Source organism: Nymphalis io, chromosome 19 (assembly GCF_905147045.1).
Source record: "Nymphalis io chromosome 19, ilAglIoxx1.1, whole genome shotgun sequence".
In the NCBI taxonomy this organism is placed as follows: Eukaryota; Metazoa; Arthropoda; class Insecta; order Lepidoptera; family Nymphalidae; genus Nymphalis; species Nymphalis io.
Genome location: NC_065906.1, coordinates 444255 through 470471, shown reverse-complemented (window position 1 = coordinate 470471; position 26217 = coordinate 444255). Strand labels below are relative to the sequence as shown.

Below are 26217 nucleotides of genomic sequence, written 5' to 3'. Positions count from 1 at the left end.
CATGCAATTTAAAAAAAAAAAAAATTCAACACTGACCAATTATAACGAAATAAAAAACTCTACATAGCGAAGTTTTAACATTTCTTTATTGTTTACATAATTATTACACGGTATAAGTATATTTCAGTTTCAATGTAAGTACCAAATAATTTAGTATACAGTGTAATTAAGTTAGAAATTTATCATTCCCGCCAAATTCAGTCAGCTTCGTGTTAATTGTAATTGCATTTCTATCACATAACGTCACAAATAAAATATATTTTATCTGCAATATATATTTTTTTTAGTTTCTTAGACGTTAATTTCGAAGTGCCTTAATTCATTTTTAGTATTATTTAATATGTCAGATCAAAAAGTGTATTAACTAATAATATTTACTCTGCTATTTGAAGGGATTCATAATACTTTCGACTAATTTTAACATATGTATAAAAATATGTTCCGTTGAAGATACCGAGAGTACCGAAGCATTACTTCCCAACCTTCTATTGAATATCTGTGCAACAACAACTACTATACTAATCAAAACTACAAGAAAACAACAAGTGATTGTTATCTTATTAATAAAGTAAAAAAGGTAAAATGTCTCAATAAAGGCCCAAAATCTTTATATTATTACAATATTAACTATTGACACATAAAAATATCACACTGCACTAAAATTGAATCCAGACACTTGAAAAGTTCAACCCATTGGATGTTCATGGGTTATTTTGTTCCGCTATCGAGCTGGTGGTATTGAAGGTGCAGAAGGCACAAGATGGTATGTTAACCACCAGGATAATAATGGCTGGGTTATCGCAACAAACAGAAGGAAGTACACTCGTCTCTTAGTGCCACTGCTGGAGGGCTTTGCCCAGTTATCGGTGTATGGGTTTGGATTGCCATAATTGCTGGGATAGCCTCCATATGCTGGCTGCTCAGGCCCTTGAGACCCTGCTAATAACTGCAGTCGAAGGGTTTTCACCTGTAGATGAAATATATATATTATAACAATAATATCATTTTCAATAAATGCAAATATTTCAATCTTATTCAAATTGTGGTAAGAATATCACAATTAACATAATATCAAATAAAATGTATTAAGAAATAATAATTAATTTAATTTTTTCTTTATTTTCCATTTTATTTCCAATTCAAAGACCTCATAATAACACAATTGTATTCAATATCTCAAACCAGAGATCTGAGCACCCTGGATTCAAGGAACACGAATCTAACTTACCAGAAAAAATGAAAGCGCCAAGCTGCAATACACAAGGCTGCAGTAGTAGCCCATGCTGCCCAGGAGCAATGCAGCCAACAAGCTGGCTATCATTGTGGTGTACTTGTAGCCAGAGAAGGCGAGCAGGTCCAGGGTCTTCAGCGCCGTCGTAGTATTGGTGATGTATAGCGTCATCAAGTACAGCACCATTTCGAATATTATATAGGCGAGAGCACTTGATGCCTGTATGCTTATCTGTTCCGGAGAGAATCTGTGTTGGATACCTGCAAAAATATATTAACACAGATGTAAATAATCGAATCATATCAAAATACACTTTTATCAAGTAGGCTTTAAAACGTCATTTTACAGGAATACATTAAAGTACTTTCCAAAGAAACATGATTTTGACATAGTTATATAAGTAAGTCTTAATTAAATTAAACGATCAGAGAGCAGTGAGCAGTACCGAGCATGAACCCCGCGAGCAGCACGTACGTGACGTATCCCATGGAGGGGATGTAGAGGTCGGGCGCGTTGACGTCATACCGCGGCTGCACGGGGCTCTCCTGGTCGTACTTCACCATCCACTCCTGTAATACATCACATTCCATATTATTACTAGCGTTTCTCATTCATCTCTGAAAATATTTGTGAGCTTTAACAGCGGTCGCCTCGTTCAATTCAAGGACACGATGAGGAACCAAAAGTTTATTCGAAAAAATATACAACTCAATAAGTGTAATGTCGTAAATAAAGATTTAATTGTTGGATAATTTATCATTATCATTATGAGCGAGTGTAAGGGTTATATATATATATATATATATATATATATACATATATATATGTATATTTTTATTATAATTATATTTTATTTTTTCTGAAACTGATTTTAATTGGGTAATATTTTTTTCTTATCTTAATACTTGTAAAGCGTTCAGCAGTGGTGGTGGTCAAAACAGTGGTTCGCAATCTGTGGTAAGATCGCTGTTCTAAACATACGAGTAATCATTTTACAATTTTAAATCAATTACTGTCCAGATAAATTCAGAGGCATTGTATATGTTTACGTTTGCAATGTGGCAGGCCAGTAATAACGCAGGACGCAATTAAAACTGAGCGGGGTTTGCCTGGATTTAACCCGTAATCTTCGATTTAGATCCACGTGTTTTAATCACTGGGCCACCAGCTGGTTTTGAAAATTTATCAAAAGTTCTGTTAAGCTAAGTTGTACCTTGTGAGTATAGGGGAATATGATGAGAATGAGCTTCCGCAGCACGTATCTGGTGTCCACCGCGAAGTAGTACCGCAGGCGGGACACGGGCACGAAGCGGCCCAGCTCGCGGGACACGGCCTCGCGACCCTGCGCCGCCAGCTGGTTGCCGTACTGCATCGCCATGTCCTGGCGGGAGACACGCGTGAGTGCACAGAAAGATGCAATGGTACGATTGTTGCCTGCTTTTTGAACTTTCATTTTGTGTAGCGTTGGAGTGCTTTGATAACTTCTTTTATCTATACAGCGCAGCTATTGATAAATTGTTGGTGATGGACAGGCGTTGTCGACACTTGCGTGATGGTGTTTGGAATAGTCGTATCAAACAATTAAAAATAAGCTTATTTTAAAAACTTTCAAGGCACAGTGCAATTCGTGAATAGTATAATGTTGATAAAATATATTTTAATATTATAACGTGAATATTATCTATGATAAGCTAATTTCAACTTTAAACCTTGTATAAAATTTAGCCGTACAAAGACGTGACGGACAGTTAGGGTATTAATATTATACACGATGGAATTACACAATAAATTATTATAATGTACAAAGTTGAATTAGGTGGCCTTATCAAGAGGCCCGCATAGGCGGGCCGGCCGTCAGAGCGTCGCGGTAGCATGCGAAAGCGATCCCGTGGCGCTCCTCGTTAAGACGGAAAGGGTACCGCTGGTTTTTTAGAGGGTATTCCGATGTTCGGGGCGCACTCACTGTTCCCGTGGGGAAAACGCGTAATGCGTTTTTCCAACGTTAAAAAAAAAGGTGTCCCTATCAAACCGTCGGGGCGTCTCGGTTACACACGCAAGCGAGTCCGTGGCGCTCAAGGCCGGAGATGGCACCGCAGAGCCTCGTTGCGCACTCGGTGCCAGGAATTTACACATACAAGCTTTACGTTAAGTTATTCTTGATGTCAAAATATTATTAAAATAATATGTTACCTGTATAATTGGCTGTTGTATCATAGAGCCGATATTTGCTGGTGTTGGCATAGTCTGTGGATATCCTGCCATATATCCAAAATCTAAAAACAAACGTAATAGTATCATGAAACAATTTAAAGTATTACTGAGAAACCTAATTTTGCTAGACATTTTTAAATAGCATTTGAATATTACTTTACCATACCATATAACAATCGGAGAAGTAGTGAAGTAAATATTCTGAACGACTTGCTGGAATAGCTCCATTATTACATACATCTTTTTGTAAGAAGAATAAAATTGTGCATATAAATCCACGAATACTATAATGACTTAATACCAAATATCTTTATAAAATATGTGATTAATTAACAAACATCGAAACATATCAACTTCTACATTTATTTATTACAGTATTAATAAAAAATTAGACACATTGATCAGCTTGGTGGTTTCTTACCTAGGCAGACAAGCCACTTGATGGTAAGTGGTCATCACCATAATCATTGACTTTGAAAGTAATATTACCTACATTAGTAGGTAATATTACCTACATTAGTAGGTAATATTACCTACATTAGTACAAGAAATGTACATCCTTTTATTGGACAACCACACTTAGCGGCAACAACCTATCAATAAAATTATTCCCAAGGGGAGATCAGTCATGATGTCCAAATAATGTTCATGTTTTTCATGTGCACACCAAGCTGATCAATGTGTCTAATTTTTTATTAATACTGTAATGGCATTAGCCAATGCACCAGCAACCTTGGGCACTAAGATGTTAGATCTCTTGTGCCTATAATTATATTGGTTCACTCATCATTTAAACCTGAACATAACATTACTAAGTATTGCAACTTGGCTGTAAAATATATGATATATGATGAGTGAGTGGCACAAAGCCCTATTCCTTTAAGAGATTCTATGAAGAGTCAAAATTCATAGCTGTATTTTACTCTGCTAAAACCAAATCATACAAGAACTTCATATTTATACTTACTCCCAGGAGGCGCAGGTGCAGGAGATGCGAAATCCTGATTGGTATCAAATTGGATACCTGGTTGGTATGGTGGTGGCGGTCCTGCTGGTGCATAACCTTGTTCATAGGTACCAGGAGGACTAAATGCTTGAGTTGGACTTGGAGCTCCCATAACTGAAACATCGCTCACCCTTTTTGCTTTACGGGGACCACTAGCCTGACCAACTGTAATGAGATATAAATTAAATGAGTCATAATGAATGATAATTAGTATATAAACATATTCCTTTACGTTACTCTGCTAAGTTTGTCATCAATGATTTTAAAATGAAGATGAAATTGAAGTAGCTAATTATTATAATCGTATTAATACTAAACATTAAATTAAACTATTAGTTTTTTATACATTTGACAACTTTCTAAATAGAATAGGATTCACACATGTTTCATTCTACTGTTGTTAATCAAGAGGTTGAGGTTAAATCATTAAAACCTGCCATTTATACAGTATATTTTGAGTTGAAGTAAACTTTTTAATCACAACGCTTTTGCTATATTTGTATCGTATATAAACGCTGAGTTATTATAGTAAAATATCTTGCACCTATTATAGTAAAGAATATATACGTCACATATATGATAAAAAATTAAAAACAGCAGTTTTAATATGGAGTCTTTGGATGAGATAATACTAGGTCTAATATATCCTACAATAAAAAAACAACCTACAGGTTACCGACTAAATCTTAATAATAGAACGAAGATAAAAATTGTATTTCAAAACATTTGGTAGAATAATAATATAAAACTTACCATTCCTTGAAGCGTTAAAATTCATGTTTCTCACTGAGATTTGATTAACGCTAATATACCGACATAATAAAAGTTTAATTAACTTAATTTATTTTTCAACTCGTCGATTGAAACACATCACCAAAACCAAACGACAAATTTCACGATATATGACAAATTGACACTACACTGCAGATTTGGAAATGACAGTTATCATGTTGCGTTTCATTTGGAAATTAAAAAGTAAATGTATGTCTTTATAAATAGCTTTTGCTTAGTGAAAATTTAAGATATTAATTTAAAACCACGCTTAATAATTAATAAGAAAATATTAAAACAAGCTTAGTTGTTTCAATAGCACAGTCTTCATATTAACTTAATTTTTTAAATGACTTGTTGTTTATCAGACTCAGTTGTCCTTGTCACTTGTCACATCACATCGATGAACGCTGTCAAATGTCATTATCAGTTTTGCAGATTGTGTCGTAGTTTTTATCAACAAACAAGAGTCATACAATCATACTTAATAGATAAATCAAAACTACATCAATATTTTTATAACAACGATTTATAAAATTTTATTGCGATGGCTTTGACGAACGTTTTACTGCTAAGTCAAATAGCGGGCTACGTGATCGGCCTTATTTTGTCTCTATGTATTATTGTACCCATGAGTATGCATCAAGATGAGTTCAGGTCAGTTCGTGAAAATTACCTTGAATTCCAATTTGATTACGGATTACCTATAAGTTAGTTTTTTTTTTTAACAATCCCAATCAAATCTCTTTATTGAAAATTCATCAAATAGTAAACAGTACCAATTTTAGGTATACCTTCTTTTTTGTAATAAGATGGTATTATTGATTAAAGCACTATTTATTTATAATTTTTTCTCTTAAGTAACTAAGCCTAAAACTGGCTCCTTTCAGAAATATTATATCTTATCATATATTCTTAGAATAATTTATATGTAAATAATTGTAATAATAATACTTGTGAACAGTGGTCACTGTCTGCTCTTCTCCAAGGGCACTTGGCAAGAGGAAGACGGACAGCTGCTAGTGATGTGGGCATCTCGTGCATATTGCAACTATGTCATAGTGGTTGGAGTGATCATGTTCATAGTATGCAGCGTACAAATATACAGGTTAGTAAGAAAAAATGAAGATCTTTACACGCGGCTGACATAATATTATGTCCAATTTAAAATCTACTGCACATTATGCTATCATTTTATATTAAAACACTGCCCTATACAAGTAGATCAATTTATAGGATGCTTCGTCTGTAAATTTTTTCTAATGGATTTTGTTGGGTAGGTACCACCCAATCATCAGATATTCTACTGCTAAACAGCAATACCTCTTTCAAACCCGAATGCAACAATAGTAAGCTATTGTTGCATTCGGGTTTGAAAGATGATTGAGTCAGTGTAATTACAGGCATAAGGGATAATATCTTCATTCTCAAGATTGGTTGCGCATTGGCGATGTAAGGAATGTTTAATATTTCTTACATCGCCAATGTCTATGGGCCCTAGTGACCACTTAACGTCAGGCGGCTTATTTGCCTGTCCTCCTACCTATAAAATAAAAAAACTCATATTGTACAACAGGACCGACCTCATAAAAAGTCATTCATATGGAGACGGTGACATAGAAGAATCTCGCATGAAATTTAATATTATTGTAACAGTAAACAGCAGTACTTGATAATGTTGTGTTCCGGTTTGAAGGGTGAGTGAGCCAGTGTAATTACATGCACAAGGGACATAAAATCTTAGTTTCCAAGGTTGGTGGCGCATTGGCTATGTAAGCGATGGTTGACATTTCTTACAATGCCAATGTCTATGGGCGTTGGTGACCACTTACCATCAGCTGGCCCATATGCTCGTCCGCCTTCCTACTCTATACAGGGTTACAGGGTAATATGTCACGATCCTTTTAAAGGGTTATAGTTCAGGACAATAGCTATCAAACGACCCCCAAAATGCTTATGCAAAAGTGTATCGTTTTCGAGTTATTAATTTTTTAATATTTTTTTTATTTAAAGGATGTTTAAGATTCTAAAATTCAATAAAAAAAAAATCAACGTATTTTCCCTATTTTTTTTGTATTTCTTGCTAGGGTACATCCTAGTTAATAATAACCAGTTATAAAACAAAAACAATCTTCAAGCATTTTTAAATTACAGATCCAAAACTGTACAACTTTTCGATTTTTAATTTTGATTCTTTAAGTTACTCGCAATTTTTTTGTAAAAATCACTATGGCTCTTATCGTGCGGATCATTTTAAAAACATCTGCGTTTCCTTAGCTATCCATCGGTACATAAAAAGTACAGTAACAATCATAAACTCAGGAGAAAATTAGATAACAAAGAGACCAGGTAGGAAATTTTAAGAAATGCTATTGTTAAGAAATTAAATCTGGATCAAAGACAAAAGGACCTCAATGCAAAGTAGTTAAAGATTATTTTTAATAGGGGTAATAGGTAAAAAAGGAGAGATAAACCAGAGCTGTCATTGCAATTTTGAATTTAAATCAAAAACAAAATACTTAATCTTTTTAGTTACTCCATACTTTCGAAATTACACTGTTTATTATTCATAATTCGTGTTCAAAATGAGATCCCCTATTTCGTATACAAATACGCATTCTTTTTCTTAATTCACTTTTTACTACAACACTACTCAAGCTATGTCGAATAGAATTTGCAGCATTCATTATTCTTGTTTTGAGTTCTTCAATTGTTTGTACTGGTGAAACATCATAAACCAGGCTTTTCATATGCCCCCAGACATAATAGTCCATCGGAGTCAAATCTGGACTTCTCGCTGGCCATGGGATTGGTCCTCCTCTGCCAATCCATCTATTACGATAATTGCTGTCTAGCCACTGTCTTACGGACATTCGAAAGTGTGCGGGGCAACCATCATGCTGGAATATCATTCTCTGCCTAAGTTTCAGCGAAACATTTTCGAGTAACTCATGCAGGATTTCTCTAAGCAAGCTTTCATAACTTTCACCATTTAAGTTATCAGGTAGGAAATGTGGCCCAATAAGATTATCATTGATAATCCCCATCCGGACGTTTACCGAGAAACGTCTTTGGGAACCGCTTAATCGCTTTTTGTGAGGGTTTCCCTGTTCTTTTTGAGACCAATATCGAATATTGTGGTAGTTAGTAATACCATCTTTGTCAAACTTTGACTCGTCTGTCCATAAAATTTTTCTCAAAAAATTGGGATTTTCTGCATCACAGTGTAGCATAAATCGGCAAAAATCTAAACGTCTTGCAGGATCTCCTTCTTCAATCACGTGTACGGGTGTGTAATGATAGGGATACAATCCAGCCGCGTGGACAGTAAACCAGACTCTCCATTGAGATACGCCCAGTCGGTTTGCCACAATATTGGTGGAAACTGTAGGGTCCTCTCGAAAATGACGAATAATTACATCTTCTTCATCTGGAGAACGGACACGAGGGCGTCCGGAATCAGATTGTCTCCTTTGCACGCGACCAGTTTCTCTAATTCGACGATACACACCAATAAAGACACTATTGTCAGGTGTCCGGCGATCCGGAAATCGACGATTATACTCACGACGAGCAGCTGCGGCGTCACCGTTACAATATCCATAGCAAAATAAGATGTCAGCTTATTCCTCATTAGGGTCCGTTCACACAGACCGGCTCGGAGAGGAGAGCAGATTTTTATCACGTTGGAAACAGTGTTTTGAGTGATTGTAGTAAAGTTTATTTTTGCATTTGCACCTTTTTTGTCATTAAAAATGCCTGAACGCGCTTCGTGTGAAGTAATAAAAGGAGCCGACCGGCTCCGCTTGCGTGCTCTTTCTCGCTCGCACCCGCTTTCAGATCTCTTCCAGCCGGTCGATGTGAAATAGTTGGCGGCTCCGCTCCGGCCAATTCCAAGCGTATACGACCCGGTCTGTGTGAAAAGAAAAAAGCAGGCCGATGCTCTCCGAGCCGGTCTGTGTGAACGGACCCTTAGAGTACGGACGACGAGAAGAATTTTGTTCTGCAGCCATAATAGTCCTTTTTACGCGCCAAGTTATCATAAACACAAATCACAAATTCCTTTTAGCTAGCCGAGTCACGAAGTTGTAAGAAACAGAGTTCAGTAAACGAAGCGGTTTTTTTCAAAAATTTAAGAGATCAATATTCACTAAAGCGCGTCCACACTATACGAGCAGTGCAAGTACAGTGAGTATTATGTACCCCGACAAGGTTTTATTACTCTTATTCCTAAAAGAAATGAGATAAAAGGAAATTAGAAAAAATGACGGTAAATTCAAAGGAATTGATAATAGAATTCCACAAACAGCTCTGGTTTATCTCTCCTTTTTTACCTATTACCCCTATTAAAAATAATCTTTAACTACTTTGCATTGAGGTCCTTTTGTCTTTGATCCAGATTTAATTTCTTAACAATAGCATTTCTTAGAATTTCCTACCTGGTCTCTTTGTTATCTAATTTTCTCCTGAGTTTATGATTGTTACTGTACTTTTTATGTACCGATGGATAGCTAAGGAAACGCAGATGTTTTTAAAATGATCCGCACGATAAGAGCCATAGTGATTTTTACAAAAAAATTGCGAGTAACTTAAAGAATCAAAATTAAAAATCGAAAAGTTGTACAGTTTTGGATCTGTAATTTAAAAATGCTTGAAGATTGTTTTTGTTTTATAACTGGTTATTATTAACTAGGATGTACCCTAGCAAGAAATACAAAAAAAAATAGGGAAAATACGTTGATTTTTTTTTTATTGAATTTTAGAATCTTAAACATCCTTTAAATAAAAAAAATATTAAAAAATTAATAACTCGAAAACGATACACTTTTGCATAAGCATTTTGGGGGTCATTTGATAGCTATTGTCCTGAACTATAACCCTTTAAAAGGATCGTGACATATTACCCTGTAACCCTGTATAAAAAAAAAACTTTTATTATACAGATGTATCTTTTTATATGACATAATTATATTAGAATCAGGTGTAGGACACTGATTAATATGCTGAACATTATGACGGCTTTATAAAGTCGTGACCCTGTAGATGAAATGTGTAAATCCAAAAATATTACGTTTAAAAAGGGCGAAACCCAAGGATTTTCATATGTCTAATTTGTATTTATAATGTATTTAATATTAGTGCAACAAAATCATCATTCCACCTGCATTTTTGTTATTCTACCATGCAGAGGAGTGGTATGGTCGTACAAGTCCCATGTTAGGATGCGGACGCCGTCTTTGATGGACGGTAACAAGTGCGTATTTTGTTGTCAGGCTGTCGGTGTTCATGTACCGCGGCACCGACAGCTCGTTCTTGTCGGCGTTCATCGAGGCGGCGGTGTGCGCGCTGCTGTGCGCGCTGGGCGTGTCGGCCGCCGCGCTCGTGACGCTCGGCTTCATGACCTGGTGCCAGAACATCGTGGAGCGCTTCCCGAGGTCGCGTCATGTTCCTTATACTATGTAGCTTATAAGTGCATCTCGTAGATTTGTACTCTCAAAAATGCAGATAAATATTTTTAAATTACAGCATTTTTCAATTTAATTTAAATATAATAAACTAATTGAATAATGTTTGATATTCTATCTTATATAAACATAAAATTTTATGTAACACACGTAAGTTTGTTCGTTTTCTATGCGTTTTAATAACATTTAATTAATTTAATTTTGTTGTCGGCACACATAGATAGTATAAGAATATTTAAGGAGATAACACAAAGCGGGTGTTAGCTGTTATTTAATATTTACTTTTCCCACAGCTGTGAGGATGCGACCGGACAGGATATAGATAAAAAAGACAAAATATCGACTCATGGATTCTACATTGAACTTGGAACTGCACAAGTAAGTATTGAAATAACACAGCCAGAAGTCGGTAAGTTTGTGTTTAACTGAAAATCGAATCAAAACTTATAAGCAAAATCACAGGCTTAGGTCTATAAAGTAAAATATTCTTCTATCAAGATATCTGCTTCGGAAAGCATGTACAGCCTTTGCTTCTTCATCTGGTGGTAGGGCTTTGTGCAAGCTCGTCTGGGTAGGTACCACCCACTCATCAGATATTCTACCGCAAAACAAGTAGTACTTGATATTGTTGTGTTCCGGTTTGAAGTGTGAGTGAGCCAGTGTAATTACAGGCACAAGGGACATAAAATCTTAGTTCCCAAGGTTGGTGGCGCATTGGCTATGTAAGCGATGGTTGACATTTCTTAGAATGCCAATGTCTATGGGCGTTGGTGACCACTTACCATCAGGTGGCCCATATGGTCGTCTGCCTTGCTACTCTATAAAAAAAAAATTGAAGTCTTCTATCTCTGTGCAGTTAAGTCAGAAGGTTAGTGAGTTCAGACTTGGGCACATTATTAAAAGTATTGTACTTTCCGTTTCAGTTCGGCGCGTGGGGCGCGTTCGCGACGTGGGTGGGGCTGGCCGTGTTCTCCACGCTCAAGGTGTGTCGCTACCACCAGCTGCAGAACATACAGGTGTCCATGTACCGCGAGCGGCAGAGGCTCGTCAACGAGGGTGGGTCCACCCCGCCCCACCACTAACTGCAGCACGTAGAAAATGCTAGTGCCAATACGTCCAAAGCGTCCCATTTGCCATCCCACTCACACACGTCCACGATGAGTGAGACGGGTGGGGAGGAGAAGATTCGTAATAACAACTAGGATCACCTTAATCTGACATCTGTCCTCTTACTTCAGTGTAGACCACCTTCTCCGCCAGATCTCAATATCATTTGATTGCAATTATAAATTATTCTGGCAGAAAATAAGTCGTGTATATAATATACTGTAGGTAACAATTTCGCTTTAATTCATAATGATTGCATGATGTATTGCTTATAACTATAAAATATTAAAACACAAAAGTTATGTTCTCATAATATTCTGTTAATATTGCTTTATATATCATGCAATAACTTTGTGGAAGCTGCGTATTGTATATCGATGTGGTAACATTGCCTGGAGCCCTGGGACATCCCTACAATAGTAGGCGATGAGATAATGCTCTTAATACATTGTTATGATTTCATTAACTTAACAATTGTAGCAATTTGATGATATATTTAGAAACTAATGGACTCACTTATAAACATTATTTAATGGTGTTTAGTTAATAACTGTACCTCTCTTTCTATCATCATTGAATTGCCATTTGAAAGAAGAAGAACAGTATTGTTTATATATAGAGGTAAAGCTGCAAGGCATTAAAGCCTAGACTAGCATATTGTATAAAATTTTAAATAGAATTGATATATTTATATATGTTCGTGTAGATAAGAGAAATTATTTATTTATTTATAGTCTATGTCGCTATACTTTTTGCTACTAATTAATGTTTTTATTTATTTTTGCATCAATTTTCCTCAATAGCTTTGCTGATTGTTAATTGGTATTTGATTTATAAATCTGATGTGATCTTGTTTTAATTTAAAAAAATCTTGTTTCAAAGTTGTTTTGTGGTGTGGTGTGTCACTTGTTTTGTTTTACTATGTCTTCCTTTATTGTGAAGCAATTTTAATGATTCTTATTGTATTGAATTTATTATTTATTGGTTTCCTAAAGTAAAGCAAGGCAAGCTGTTTAACCAAGTCCAAAAGGGAGTAAGTGTTCTAATACAACATTCTCGATTGTTTTCTTTTTTTAGTTTCATTGGTGTATAATGTAGAGAGTATTATAAAAGTGTAGGCGAATTTTAGAAGTATGTTTTAGCAAATTTAATTAATTCTTTACTGTCAACAAGAATTCAATAACCGAACATACAATATTGGGCTTAATTAGCACAAATGTTAAAATAAATATAACAAATGCTTATCTTTATTTAAACTGAATGTCTTAAGCCATTATCGTTGTTTTTCATGAGTTACAAAAATAAATTATGAAATTTATTGTATCTACGAGATTGATTTGATATTGACTTTGAAAATACCGCTAAGCAATAATATCTTCTGTAAATGTGTAAATGTTGTCAATATTACTATTAATGTTACCATTATAAAACATCAGCTGACTTTGTGTCTTTTTTTTAATGATGCCGCGGAACACTGTATTTGCTCTTCGTGTATAGGCATTTATTTATACTTTTAGATATTTTCCATATTATTCCTCTTAAAATCTCTGGATGCCATCTAGTTTTTCATTATAGAAATTAAATAAATATCACGAGTAAATCTGAATTAAATTAAAAAAAACTGATACATTTTACTTTTATAAAATAATGCTATTTTTTTCCTCAAAGTTGTTATCACAGACTGAAAACGTTATAAGGGTCTAATGTTACAGGTGAGTTACTTTTTGAGTAGAGACAAATCAATAAAATTGAAGTGTCTCTGTGATTCCAAATAACAGGCAGATTTAAGTTAATTTGCAAGTTACCACATCCAAAGCAATCATTTAGTTTATTTTTGTCTGTCTGTCCGAGGTAATTTTCAAAACGTCCGAAAAAATAAATCGGTCGAGTTTATCAAAAGTTATAACAATTTAAAACTTAGTCATAATAATAATTATTATTAATTTCATGTATAATACAATTTTAACGCGGTATATATATATATATATATCCGTAACAGCCTGTGAATGTCCCACTGCTGGGCTAAAGGCCTCCTCTCCTCTTTTTGAGGAGAATATATATATATATATATATATATATATATATCTTGGATGAATATATATATGTTATATTTCATTTGACAAATTTCACTTATGCTCATAACTAAACTGAAACGCAAAATTATAAAAAAAAAAATACCTGATATATAATATTCATAAATGCTTAATTCATTAATGTATATCGATTAGATAAATATAAAAAGAATATCTATATTGTACAACTTTTGTCATTTCGTTTCGTTCGATGGTTTGATGTTTAAACAATTTATTTCTCTTAAAGAATTACAGAAATTCACTTACATGAGAAAGTTACAAGCTAATATAAAAATCTAAGCGTACAGTGTTACAAAAATTCATAATAAAAAAGGTAGATGCAGAAATTTTTTCTTCTCGATCGACGATCGACGAGCTTGTTAAACGTATCGCCCGCCGTGTCACCTCGGGAATACTAAAGTATGGATGCGGCATTCTTAATGAAATCTGTTCATCTTTTTATTTTATTTTTTTAATATATATTTACCTTTTTTCCATTTTATTTTTTATTTAATTTTTAGACAGTTTTTTTTTATTTTTTTAGAATTATTGTTTTATCATTTATATATATTTATTGTACTATGTTGTATGTTATATAAAATCTTAGACGTCTTTTGAAACTTGCCATAGATGTGGGCTCTTTAATGTCTCTCGGTAACCCGTTGTACAGCTTAGCTCCCTCGAAAGTAATATTTTGGTTTTAGATGTTAATTCGAATCACCCGTAAATCTTTCAAATGATAATCAATGTGATATGTAGAAGATAATGTGTACAAATAAGATATATGTCAGTATTTAGCGTAAGACATTTGTTTTTAATTAATTTTTATATAAGGATCTCGTAACTAAATCAATTTGATTTTAATCATGTGTTTCTATTTAATTAGTAAATTATTATGATATATATTACTATATGAAATAAAAATGAATACACTTCGAAAACATTTTTTTTGATTGTCTTTACAAGTACACTGTAAAAAATGGTTTATAATTCAATTGTATTTTCAACTCATATAAAGTAATCCTCGATTTAGTAATATCAATGAAAAAAAATTTGTTCACAAAGTTTTATTTTACCAAAAAATATATGTATACAAAAATTAACAAGTAATAAAAAACGTGGTCCCAAATGGTTTTTTTTTTTATAATTGCGACATCTAAGACGTCACATCAATCTATCACCAATCGTTACAAAATTTTCACCGTTTTTTTTAAATTTTATTTAAAAAAAACTCCGCCAATAACAGTAGTAATAGAGTGTGATCATTTATCAGTAGATACGGCATTTAACAAAGCCAGTACAATAAAATCTAGTTACTTAATTAAATATAACAGTGTAAATTGTGGATTGTCAAGTTCAAAACCACCATATCTATCTTTAAATAAAAATAACCTAAAAATTAGCCTCTACTAATCAACTCGGTGGCCATTAAATGCGTGCTTTAGTAGTAAGTATGTTACTACCGACAGGGAGGTCGACGCGGCGGTGCTCTAACGGCAACACACATATCAAAATTAATAACGGTAACACACATGCACATTACCCACAGATAATTAACAACAGATTAATGTGATGCGATTACTGACACACAAGCCGAGCGTCGACTACGAGTATGCAAAATATAATCAGATCTTTTATAAATACTAAGAAATGTAAAAGTTACGCGTTACGCAATGCGGCGATGCGTGCCGACCTGCGTGTGCGCGTGCGCGTGGGCGGGGCGGGACGGTTGCCTTCGCAGGCGACTTGTCCTACGTTACTTTCGTGGTTGTCGTGTCGTACTCTTTCCGGTCTGTTATTATCTCTGGCCGCGGTGGCTCGTTTGGTACAATTGCAAATCTGCTCATTGGGGCCTATCAAAACCTTAACATTATCCGTGAATTCCAATTCGTACCGTAAGCGAATCGGCCGCGAATCGTCGCTGCACTGGTGCTCGCCGCTGTAGAACGTCGAACTCCTGGGAAATTTGATGGCTAGGATTCCAGTGAGCTGGGCCGGGGCGACTAGGTGGTAAAACGGATACGTTCGAATCATACGAAGTTCAATTCTTTTTCTGAACTTTCTCTTCGTCTCCACCTCTATCGCTTTTAATTTTATAATAGCGTGAAGATGAACGTGCCAGTTGTAATCGTACCTATCCACCAACTTCTTGCACACCTCGCACTGGATCCGATACCTGGTGTGGCGCGCCAGCAAGTGGGACGCCAGGACCGCCATCTCGCCGTTGAGGTCGTCGCGGTCGCACCTGCAACAGAGCGGGCGGTCAGCGAACGGCGGCGGCGGGGCGACGCGCGTGCGCAGCGAGTTGCGCAAGAGTGCGGGAGCACGCGCACACGTGGTCGCGCCGGCCCGAGTGCGCCACGTGGTCGCGCAGGTGTTGCGAGCCCGGCGGGCAGGCGGCGCGCCAGGTTGGCGGCGCCGGTGAAGTGCGGCGTGCACTCGCCGTAGCGCTTGCCGTCCGCGAACACTATCGCCCTCGGCCTCTTTACGTCGGCGTCCGCCCGATCTTCCTCCGGCCCAGCGGTTTCCTGCCGTTCCGAGTTGCCTACCGCGCTGAAAAGCAAATTAAACGAGTGGTCCTCGTAGATCCGATCTGAGGATGCGGTCGCGGTCGGGGACTAGATCGGTCGAAATAACGAGAACGTTTAACGGAAACACTTTATATTTAGTCGACTACATATGAAACATATTTTGGTCCTTTGGCGCGTCACTCGTAGTGCCCCCCGTGGCCGTAGACCGCCGGCGCCGGGTCCCCGGGCTCGGATTCGTGCAGCCGCTTGCAGTGGTGCCGCAGAGCCCGCCTCTGGCGGAAGGCCGTGCCGCAGACGGCGCAGGCGTGGGGCTTGGTGTCGCTGTGCGTGAGCGCGTGGCTGTTGAGCTCGTGTTTCTGGCGAAAGGCCTTCCCGCAGAGCGCGCAGGCGTGCGGGCGCTCCCCGGTGTGCTTGAGGCGATGCCTGGCGAGGCCGGAGCGCAAGCGGAACTTGGCGCCGCACTCGGCGCAGTGGTAGGGGTAGTGCTCGCTGTGAGTCTTCAGGTGGACGTGCAGCGAGCCGCTCTGCGTGAAGCGCTTGCCGCAGTGCGGGCAGACGAAGGGTCGCTCGCCCGTGTGGATCCTCATGTGTTGTTTGAGGTTTTGCGAGTTGGCGAAGTTTTTAGGACACATGACACAGATGTACCGGCGCTGTTTCTCGTGAGTTTCCGTCAGGTGTCTCTGGAGTCCGTTCGGCGCGCGGAACTGCTTCCCGCATATGTGACACACGCACGGCCGCTCCCCGGTGTGGATGCGTTTATGGAATATGTAAGTGTGCGTCGAGCTGAGGTTCTTCCCGCACGTCGCACACGTAAAATAAACTTTTCCGTTGATTTTCGTTTGCACTTGACTGAGTTCGAGTCGCGCCTCTTCGTCCATCTTGTCTTTCCTCATGTTGCTGTTCGTCAAGTCGTCGAAGCTATTTAAACTTTCCTGTGTGGCCGCTTCCTCGTTATCAGATGTGCTAGAATCTGAGAAGTCCGAACAGCTGTGACCATCGTGTTCCTTCGTGAAATGATTCCTAAAGTTTATAAGGGCGGTATAAAATTTTTGGTAAAGATCTATTTTGGTGTTATTCGCTATGGAAGCGAGAGGCTGGTCGTCGTCCGAGGCGAGGCCATCGGCGCGGCCGGACTCGTCCGAGTCGTGTTCCTTTATTCTCTGTTCGCTAAAACTGCCGATATTCGCAACGTCGGCGCTGGGCGTCCATCTGCAACAAATATATCCCCAGTTAGTCACTTCTTCCTTTCGTGTGTTTTTAAATGGTAGTCGAGGTGGGTTCTCTTCCGGAACTTCTTTGGGCACAAATGACACTCGTACTTCCGTATATTTAGATGCATGTCTATGTGTCGGCTTAAGGTGTTCTGTGCTCGATAAGACTTGTTGCAGTAATCGCAAGTGAACGGCTTCGATCCTGTATGAATGCGTGCGTGTGTGTCTCTGGCCGTACGCGATGGAAACGCTTCTCCACACATAGAGCATAGAAACCGAAGCAACCCCTCGTGGGCCACCCTCTGGTGATATGTCAAGCTGCCGCGGCTCTTGTAAGTCTTGTTACATTTGATGCACATAAATTTACCCGCAGCGAGTCCACTTGTATGGGTCTTCATATGAGTTAGCATGTTGTATTTATTGGAGAAAGATTTGTTGCATTCAGGGCACACGGCCGGTATGAACTTCTGGCATTTTAGATTCGGTTCTATCTTCTTCTTTTGTTCATCAACTTCGGCATGTTTCTCGTTTACGTGGACGGCCAAGGCCTCAAGATCTTTTTCGACTGAGCCACAAGTTTTGCATATTAGGGCACCGTCTGTTGATCTGTTTACATGCTTATCTTGCAAATGTGAAACGAAAGATTTCTTATCAGCGAACAGATGGTCACAACAAAGAACGCCGTCATCGATGCTCACTTCTATGTGTTTGTTCAAATGACATATGAGGCGAGTCGGCGATGAAAACGCGCTTTCGCAAAAAGGGCAAAAGTAATTTGGTATTTCAGCAATCTGCCTCTCCGACTCGTCATCGGTCACACAATCATTTGTTAGAACTTCTTCAAATGTTATGTTTTCTTTTATGAAAGCTTCGATTAACTTCTTGTCGTTTAGTTCATGGTTGTGATATGTTGTCAGATGATCACACAGACAGTCTATTGACGTTGAAGCAGGTTTGTCCGGGCACGTTTGACAGACATATATTACATCTGAGTTTTCTTCATCGATATTCAGTATCTTGAAGTAAACATTGTTCAAAACTTCTTTTATTATTAACATTAAAGGAGCTGAAAACCTGAAAGATTTTATGCTCCCTTTGTAAAAATTATAACACAGATAAACATATAATTTATACACATACCTGCCATGAACCTCTCCACGTGTAGCGGCTGACCCAGAACTTGCTTGTTGGATGTTCTGTAAGGAAATCATTTAATCTTTATTTGTGATTAACATTAAAAGTATTTAAATTTAAAATCCCAGTTAAGCTGAGATAGCCCTGGAGATAGAACATCTCAATATTAACTTTTTTCACAAGCTATAAATGTATTATAATTTATTTTGCTCAGCAATGTAGGATAACATTGTTATGCATCAGATTATAATATTTTACTTTTGTATCCACCAACCACCACAGCAGTGTGGTGAAAAAAGCTTCAAAGACTTCAACCCTTTAAGCTAAGGACTTTGTGGACGTTTAAATTAAAACATTGTACCTCAAGTATTAGTATCAAGTAATAACAATGAACTAAGAACGGTTAGTGAAATAAATAATTTATGAACACAACTTTAAATTTGATGTCCTTTTATAACTTGGTTCTCAAATTAACTACAATATAAAATGTTTTATTGTACTAAAATTGTTGTTAAATGAATGCCCTGAATATTTGATATATTTACTTGCACATGAATAATTAACATAATATAAATATGTACAGATAAGAATAAAGAATATCAACTGTATGTGACCAGCTGGTTCTCCCTATCATCAGTAAAGGTACTAAGATGAGGTGTTATACTTTCAATAAATGTTTTTTGCATTCCTCCAAGATCCAAGAGTTAGTTATTTTTTAGATATTTTATGGGTTAGATATTTATTAGACAATTTATGGGTAGTTAGTGTTACCCATAAATTGTCTAATAAATGATTAACATTTACAGATATTTATATATTTTAAATATAAAAAACTATAATTTTACACTACACCGCAGTCCAAGAACTCATACTCACATTGCTGTCTAGTCTCCTTGCATACAGCTTCAAAGTTAGGGCTTTGTCAGTCTTTATGCAGCACTGTGCTAGTTCATGCCACTTCATCACTAAATCAGCACATGAAGCGCATATTCCAAGAGGATAAGCGTCTTGTTGGTGCACCTGTTATTATTAATCAAATTAAAAATTTGTATCATCGTTTAATCAATATTACTATATTTAATATTACAAATTTAGAAGATGCATTGTGGCCTTTTTTTCTAGTATTTTACAACTAAAATGTAAATTAATCTGTTGTTATAATAATTTTAGATTTTGTAACAAATACATAAAATTTATATCATCTTACCACTATGGGTAAATATTCATTTATCTTCTGAACAAGTTGATTTCGCTGAGCATCTTGCCCAAACAATGGAAAAAGGGGGCGATTGTTAGCGCCGCAAATACGACAAATCTTTGAAAAGTCACACATAGCTGAAACATTATCATAAACATTTAATTAAATTCGCAGTGAGTATAAAACAAAAGTATATATTTGAAATTGTAAATCTATACTTATATTTTTGATATTCGCAAATAATCAAATTTTTATCATATAATATACTTTGTATTAAATTTTGTTAATTTAATTAAAATAGTTATTCTTTTTAATTGTTATTTCATTAAATTTATTCTTTTGTTTATCATTAAATGCTGTAGATGAAGTATGCATGATGGGAATCATAATATAATATCGATATAAATTAAATATCTTACTTAACTAGTTATAAAAAGGTAAGTTTTAAAATACTTGCCATTTAGATTTGATTGTATTTCAATATTTTGTGATTGAATGGGTTGAGAAGTCATGGCTTGAGGATTGATGATTGATTTATTAACAGAATATAAGCGTATCTAATACATATTGAATACAGTCACTATAATCAATAATTCAGCGCAGAGCGTTGGGTGCATTTAGGTATATTTGGCAAAGTACCTGCACATACAAATAGTTACTAGTTAGTTTACAGATTGAAATAGGTAGGTAGTTTATTTTAAAATAACACTACAATGACAGGACAGTGTACCTACATTGTGTACATTCATTAATTTCAACATTGTAACATAGACCGTAGTGATTATTTATTGTATACAGTATATGTTGCGTTTGTTTGGATCGTCGTTAGTGTAGCAACACTTATTTTTTCTTTTATGATATTTATAAACTCTTAACAGATTTCTGTTATATGCTATTTGTGTATAACTTTACTATGTTTTTTTTTATATAAATAGTTTTATTGAATATTAATAGTAATAATTTAATTATTATAACATAGCAAACATTTTAATTTAAACTAATGTGTTGCCAGACGCTTTGGTGACTGACGTTATACTCAAATACACCCACTAATGTTATATTTGTACTTAAATTAAGTTTGCAAAAAATAGTATGCAATTAACTTATTTTTTAATTTATTCTCCGTCCTGTTTCCTATTTCTTTTGGTATATTTTTCCCCTAAATTAAAATTTTTAATTGGAATTTTTTTCGGTGTTGCTGCTGTTAAAAGAGGAACTATTTATTTATTTTTTGTATATAAATCTATGTTTTGTATATTAATAAAGTAAAATATTAAATCTAAATCGTCTAGAAGTAGCTATGACAAAGCCAAAAAAAATCACTTTGCTGCCTATTTACCTGAAAAAACTAGAGCAAGTAGTTGGTCGTGTGAAATATATTTTGTTTCATCAATCTTTGCTGTTTTATTGAATAGACCTGGTATTTATTTTAAGCTTTTCTGTTACAGTATCGTACCGTACCGTACCGTACCGTAGTAGTATCGTTTCTAATTCTACTACCGTTATTTTATAGACACGTGAATACCATTCATATACCGCCTATGGCGACTTTAATACAACGCATATACGTTGTATGTTTTGTTAACTTGCAATAAAAATTAAGGGAAGTTATTCATCGTGTGCGCTTTCATATTGTCAATATTTGTATCTTAAAGACTCGTTTTTACCAGATTCAATAGTTTCCTATCAGCGAAGAATAGTAGAATAACTAATATGTTCACTGTATTTAATCAACACTTTGTTTTTTCTCTTTCAAGGGTCTGACACAAATATAGATCAGATTTGTCGGATGGTCACTCTGTCCTCCTGACAGATATCAAGGCGGCCATTCACAGCGGCCACTAGCTTTATATCTTTACAGTGCTCAAATGTGAGCGCGGGAGTATTGTCTATCCAAAATCCATAAGAAACGGCTGTAACCGCTTTGCGAAGCAAAGGTACTGGCAACTTTTAAGTATTAAATTTATATGAATTATCCATTAGCCAAAGTTAATTTCCGTTATATAAAATACAGCTACAGTTAAAAATACAGCTTTTATACTCTTCTTTAATGGCAAAAGGAGAAAAGATAAACATAATATTTTTATGAATTCGTAGGTGCATAGGAAGTGCAGCAATCTGTGCTTTGTCATGCATAGCGAAGGAGCCTGTACCGGAGGTCTAATTTTCAGGTTAAAATTATGAGTTTGTTTTTATATTATCTCAGGATTTTGATGTATCAACCAGCCCTGTAACGGGAGTCGTGCACTCCCCCTAGCTCCCTCTCCCATTCGTTCTCTCCTTCTACTGGACACTAAAGTTAATCCTTAATTTATAATCTTTTAAAGGAAACCCATGACTCAATCCATTGGCTCAATGTCAACTGAAATTTAGAATTTTTGAGCTATAATGTTAGGTAGTTATATGCTTTTCATACCAATCGATATGGTAATGAGTACTACTAACTAATTTTTAAAACGTAGGTAGTTGAAACTATTATGGGTATATTGAAATAATTCACAAAAAGTTGTTTAGAATATATCTTTATTTAATTGATATTAGTTTTGAGATCGGATGGCAGCTGCCGCGCGTCCCACAGCCGCAAACACCGCAGGAGTTACCATCATCGTTTTATTCTTGTACGTGTGGATTACTTGCTGGAACCATGATGCGAATTGAAAAAAATTAAAATGATTAAAGTAGGTCACAAAACAAAGGAATATTAATTATCCCTTAGGAAATTTAAATACAGGTGTGTTATCTACTAGTCGATGTGTAATTCCTTTTATACAAACTACTTGTCGCGACTTTGCACGGGTAGAATAGATAGGTTTATGTGGTAATGCATATAACTCTTGTTTCCGCGGCACACGTCAATAAAGCTCCCCGACATGATTTTTTCCGACATCTTCAACATTTATCGACCTATTTCAACCAATTTTCAAACAAAATAAATACAAAAAAAATTCTTACCAAAATTAACTTTATAAGGAAGACCGCAAATGTGAGGAACGATATGGTCATAAGTGTACTCTCGGAGGAGGGAAACTCGACATGGCCTCGCGCCTGCGCAGTTCGGGCGCGTCGCTTTCTTGAGCCTCGATGTTCTATGTCATCAGGCCAAATATTCTCTACTTGTTCTTCTGTTGGATAAGGGCAATCATATTATATTAGTTATAGATGCTGATATAACAATTATCTAAGACGATATAACGATACGAAATAATGATAGGTTATACGAGTAACGGGATTTAATTGAATTATTCTTTATTCAACATTATTCTGTTAAAAAAATAAAGGCATATTACTCAATACAAGATTACTCTATGTATATAGAGGATAAGAAAGTGTGAAGCAAGAGCTTTGTTGATTTTCATGGACGGTTTTAATTGTGTTTAAAATTTTGTTTTATAAAGATACATAAATAATTTATTTGTATTTTTGTATATAGAGTAACAACTTTCGGTTCTTCTCCATGTGAGTTTTTGGATATTCGTTAATGTGTTTTCTAAATTTATATAATTAAAATAATTGTTTATTAACGTATTTTTAATTAATGTATAATATTTGTCACGTCTTACCTATGCTCGATAATATAGTAGTCTTTAAATTCTCCAAGTATTTAATTTTACTCTTGAACGTTCTGTGTGTATTTTTATAAATAGTATCTGAAACAACTTTCATAAGTTTCCACATACCACTCAACGTCTCTGCCTTTGGCATAACTGAAATTTTGTCGGTGTTATCGTTTATATTTTCTTTTTTATTAGTTATCGACTTTTCTGGAATATTTATATTTAAATCAATGTGAGGAATAGATTTGAATTTAGACGAAGATGAAAAATCTAATTTACTTATTTGATCTTCAGTATTTTCGAAATGTATTTCATCTAATCTAGTATTATGGAATGTAGTTGTAATCGAGGCATTGGATAATTTGTAATCATTCAACGTAAATTCATTTAAATCGTCTTCATCGAAATCTCTTATATTGTGTAAATATTTTTTATTATCTGTACTGAATATTTCGCCTCTTCTTGTTGCTTCAGGAAACGAAGTGTTACCTAAAATATTAGATTTGTCTCTCAAATTGTTTAACAAAAGAAATTTGTTTTGTCCATTATTAGGTCCACTTTCTTCGGTAGCGATATCGTCTTCGTCGAACTCTTTCTCGCTTTCTTGTTCTCTGTACATTTTATTCTCGTCAGATCCTTTAATTCGAGAGTAATTATTTTTTTCTATAACAATTTTCCCGCGATTTAAAGGAGTTTGCGGAGAAGATTTCACTGAATTTTTAACATTACTGCTGTTTATTACTTGTGAATTATTTATAGGTTCTTTGTTATTGGATTTTGTGATAAACTCTCTATGTGCTTCAATCCGCTTTAATTCTCCTATTTGAAGTGGATTATATATCGATACACGGGTGTGTTCAGAATTAATATTATGTCGTTGATTATTGCTATCTATTTTATCCGTTGAAAATTTATGAAATACATTTTCATTAGGTCTCATCTGCATTGACGGTGTTTTAACACTGGGGTTCTGTACTCGTTTTATGTTACCAACGTTAGTCACTCTGTCGATGATAGCTTTGTTCCATTGTTTTTCAATAACCGAATGGTTTTTGTAAAATCTGTTATCGTTAGTCTTTTCTTCATATCGAACGTTAAGAGTGTGTGGCGTTGTTCGCGAGGGTGGTTCTTTCCTGTAATGATTCTGGGATATCTCTACCCAGTCGCAAGATATTTGAGATATTAGAAGTAATACCACTAACATGACTGAGCGATGCAATGTGTACCCGTAATAACGTTATTATTTTCCCATCTACAAGCGTTAGTGTAGCGAAGTTCAAGGTGCGTAGCGATGGCTGTTATAGGGCTGTCTAATTATTCTTGACTATGACTTCAAAAAAGGATTATATAATTGTTGCATTTGTTTTTTTTATTATTTTAATAATTTGATAATGCCTATCAGGAATAATACAAATAAAAACATTTTTTATTTTCTTGATTTAGGTAGGTTTAGTACGCGTAAGCGATCCCGTGGCACCCCTCAAGAGACGGAGCTGGTACTGTGTTTGTGCTGGTTTTTTAGCTGGTATTACAGCGCATTCAGCGCCGGTGAGTCACACTTATCCCACATCATGTGGGAGAAATGCATTGATGTGTTTTTCCAATGAGAAAAAAGGTAAGTAGAGTATTTTAGAGCTATAAAGCTCATATCTATATATGAAGTAACTCTCAGTGTCACGTAACGCTTCAAAGGAATAATATGTATTTAAAAAATAAATTCTTCGATTACAAATTACTTAGTGATTGGGTAAAATATGGTAATAAATATAGTCTACATTATAAAAGATATTTTGGGATATAACATAACAAAACCGAGCAGAGTCGAGAGATTAAGGAAAGGTCTTGTATTACATAAATTTTTTGTTGCAACTGAAATCAATTTAATTTCCTTTTTTTTTAACAAGAGTTTTTTTTAGTTTGTTTTGCGAAATGACACCCCTATTTTTATTTTTCGCTCAACGCTCACGTTCAAGGAACCATGAAGATGATAGCGCTGTAAGCATGCGACAAACTGCTCGACTATTAACGGTGCTATCTGTACAAATAAATGAAATAAAAAAAGTGTCCGTCTGTGATTTCAAAATAACTGACCATTTTTGTTGTTATTTCTATTTGCGAGTTACTAAATTATATATAGTTATAAAACCGTTGTTTTTTATTTTAGACTACTGCTTCAATTGAATATCTTTTAGGTACGATTCAAATAGGCGTTAGGTACATGCGTCTGCTTCGTTGGTCTAGTGGTTAGATATAAGGCCGCAGATCCCGAGGTCCTGAATTCAAATCTCAGGTTGAGCCAATAAAAAGTTATTTTTCTCTTGAAGAATCTCAGTAGCAGCCCGGAGTCTGGAAGTTGGAAGCACTTAAAGTTGTTGGTTGGCGCCTTAACTCTGTCCGGTCGGCTTGCCTTCCTATCGGATTACGAAGATAGTATAGATAGGAGGAAAAAAATAGTGCATCTGTGTTTACGCACACATTTATACACTACTTATAATGTGTTCTGCGCAGCTGGCTAATCCCTCGATTGGCCACCGCGGCCGAAATCGGCCAGTAGAACATCATGTAAACACCACAAAAATAAGGAAAGGTACAACTTGGGCGACCTTATTAAATGACGGATTTTAAAAGATTTTTGTCTGTTCTTTTGAAAGTATTTAATAAATTTGTCTTAAACTAGCAAGTTAGTAACTAAGAGATATTTACTGCAGTCAGTCAAGAGAAGTTCC

The 26217-nt window shown here is 35.7% G+C and overlaps 3 protein-coding genes across 5 annotated transcripts; 1 reads left to right on the top strand and 2 right to left on the bottom strand.

The window, feature by feature from the left end:
- Nucleotides 1-68: 68 nt before the first annotated feature.
- LOC126775836 (protein YIF1B) lies at nt 69-5379 on the bottom strand. Its single transcript, XM_050497963.1, has 7 exons — nt 5202-5379; nt 4410-4613; nt 3422-3504; nt 2445-2612; nt 1677-1800; nt 1229-1491; nt 69-967 (listed from the first exon to the last, which is right to left on the bottom strand). Exons 1-7 carry the CDS (start codon nt 5224-5226, stop codon nt 722-724), a joined length of 1113 nt encoding a protein of 370 aa, XP_050353920.1. The 5' UTR covers nt 5227-5379; the 3' UTR covers nt 69-721.
- Nucleotides 5380-5636: 257 nt separating this feature from the next.
- On the top strand, nt 5637-13232 carry LOC126775839 (transmembrane protein 179). The gene is made up of 5 exons (XM_050497970.1): nt 5637-5876; nt 6184-6327; nt 10493-10654; nt 10978-11062; nt 11608-13232. The coding sequence occupies exons 1-5, from the start codon at nt 5767-5769 to the stop codon at nt 11764-11766; spliced, it is 660 nt and encodes a 219-aa protein (XP_050353927.1). The 5' UTR covers nt 5637-5766; the 3' UTR covers nt 11767-13232.
- Nucleotides 13233-16114: 2882 nt separating this feature from the next.
- On the bottom strand, nt 16115-20715 carry LOC126775834 (zinc finger protein 32-like). Of its 3 annotated transcripts, none has more exons than XM_050497961.1 (6): nt 20395-20640; nt 19947-20074; nt 19616-19759; nt 18746-18801; nt 17973-18679; nt 17480-17603 (listed from the first exon to the last, which is right to left on the bottom strand). In XM_050497961.1, exons 1-6 carry the CDS (start codon nt 20447-20449, stop codon nt 17548-17550), a joined length of 1146 nt encoding a protein of 381 aa, XP_050353918.1. In that variant the 5' UTR covers nt 20450-20640; the 3' UTR covers nt 17480-17547. The 3 variants fall into 3 exon arrangements, with proteins under 3 accessions (XP_050353917.1, XP_050353918.1, XP_050353915.1); XM_050497958.1 differs by adding an exon at nt 20672-20715 and having other exon boundaries at nt 17524-18679; nt 20395-20576; XM_050497960.1 differs by lacking the exon at nt 17973-18679 and having other exon boundaries at nt 16115-17603; nt 20395-20639.
- Nucleotides 20716-26217: the final 5502 nt, after the last annotated feature.